This window comes from Chenopodium quinoa, unplaced genomic scaffold (assembly GCF_001683475.1).
Source record: "Chenopodium quinoa cultivar QQ74 unplaced genomic scaffold, ASM168347v1, whole genome shotgun sequence".
Classification (NCBI taxonomy): Eukaryota; Viridiplantae; Streptophyta; class Magnoliopsida; order Caryophyllales; family Amaranthaceae; genus Chenopodium; species Chenopodium quinoa.
The window spans coordinates 150,353-152,434 of record NW_018745587.1 but is presented as its reverse complement, the minus strand read 5'-3'; the positions used below and the strand labels follow the sequence as shown (position 1 = coordinate 152,434).

At 39.7% G+C, this 2,082-nt stretch overlaps 1 protein-coding gene across 1 annotated transcript; it reads left to right on the top strand.

Moving 5' to 3' along the window:
• The first annotated feature begins 264 nt into the window (after nucleotides 1-264).
• Nucleotides 265-2,082, top strand: LOC110716490 (zinc finger protein 2-like). The gene has a single exon (XM_021895122.1). It carries the CDS (start codon nucleotides 1,221-1,223, stop codon nucleotides 1,776-1,778), a length of 558 nt encoding a protein of 185 aa, XP_021750814.1. The 5' UTR covers nucleotides 265-1,220; the 3' UTR covers nucleotides 1,779-2,082.

Sequence of the window (2,082 nt, the reverse complement as noted above, 5' to 3'; positions counted from 1 at the left end):
CTATTAAGATACTCCTAGTAGCCAGTTAACAGGATACCCTGCTAATTAAAGAAAAAAGAATAATCCATATGATAATGGCAAATGCTATGTCCACCCAAAACAAAAGGATCTAGGGACTCAAATAGTACACCCCTACCTTAATTATTGACGCCTTGAATAATTAATCTACAAAACCTAGAATAATTGATTATGAGGGTCTTTTTTGGGTTCAAGTAAAGGTTAGATAATTTGAAAATATCCGTATGTCGTTTGCAATTATATATGATTATACTATTATAATTTTTGACAATTTTACCCCACCCCTTTCTCAGCCCTAAGCGACAAACTGACCACCACCAGCCATTCAGCCACTACACCCAACAAAACCAGCCAATGCTTCTACCACATCCTTCACTAACTACCAACCACACCCACGAACAAGTTCCAAGTACTATAGGATGCGGTGGTTCCAGGAATAAGGGACTAACACGAGGATTAAACCCCTACTTATCCTCATAGATGTAAGAGGTAAAAGAGCTTGCCGCTCTTCCTACCCCTCATCCTCGCAAAAGCTATCATCATTAAACTACCGTACGTGCAACATAAAATACCTACTCTGCTCCAATCTACTCAGCAGCTTTGGCCTTTTAGACTTTCAGCCAGTGAAAGAGTTGCCCAGAGTTAAGTTCCAAGTACTAGTACCAAAAGACAGTACAAAGCATTTACAACAGTACAAGACGAGATCTATGGTACTAGGTAAAGTTAAGTACAGTAGTAAGTAGAGCACAAACTTAGTGGATTTACTAACAGACAGCAGGCAATTGAGTCCCCAATAGTAAGAAACATGAAGTTGTCAGTTGATAAAGTAGTTTGTAGGATAGTCAACTAGTGTTCCTTTTGGCCTACCTTTGAAGTGTAGAGTGCCACTTAAAGTTGGTATGATTTGATATGATCCAAGAAAGATACATTAAGGTGGGAATCCTAAGCTCGACATTAGCAACTGTTTCACTGACCTGAGTATTGTCTTCTGTCCTACCAAAACATCACTATTTGGGTCCTATCTTCTTACTTCAGATAATATTTCTAATCTTCCCTCTCACTTTCTCTAGTGTTATTCCTCCTAACTCTCTCTTTCTATCTCGCTCTAGCTCGCTCACTTCTAGAACAACTCTTCTGTTTAATACTCAGCAAAACAACCATCAGCGAAAAAATTTGATCCTGAGGGTTGCAGGATATAAAATATGATAGTTCAGAGTGATATAGCGACAGGGTTAACATCTAACCAAGATCAAGCTGTCCAAAAAACATATTCGGACATGGAGGAGAGCAGTCAAGGGTGGCTAAATCTGGGTTTGACAACAAAGCCGGCTTCTATAGCTGACGAACTGAGTTCTTCAAGACCGGTTCCTGCTAAAATCTTCTCATGTAACTTCTGCATGAGGAAGTTTTTTAGCTCCCAGGCTCTTGGGGGTCATCAGAATGCACACAAGAGGGAAAGGGGTGCAGCAAGAAGATTTCAATCTAAAAGGATGATGTCGATGATGGAGTTACCTGTTAACTCACTTATGCAACGATCACTAGGTGTGCATCCCCATTCACTGGTACACAAACCACCAAGAGAAGATTATCCATTTGCTGGAAGATTTAAACACTCAGATATAGGAATTGCCACTCCTTGGAACCAGTTCATAGCTGACAGCACAACAGAAGTGCTGTGGCCTGGGAGTTATCGCGTGAATTTGCAACCAGTTGAACAGCAACCAGAGGAATCGAAGCTTGATTTGAATCTCCGGCTCTGAATGAGTTTCAACTTTTCAAGCAATCTTCCTTACCTTCACAACCCAGGTTTTTAATCAAGCATCAAGGACACGGCTTTAAGTGAACCAAGCCTCTGCAAATTTCAAGTTCAGGTTTACAACTTCCCAGAGTAAGATTCAGAGTGGTCCTACCTCTAAATACTCGCAAGTGTTAACTGTACAAGCTTCCACTTGAATATAAACAGCGTGATGCCCAATAATTATAGATATGCTGAAGTACTGTAATTTACATAATCAAATAATGTATATGAAATTTATGCATATAAAAAAGCCAGTTATCTTTAAA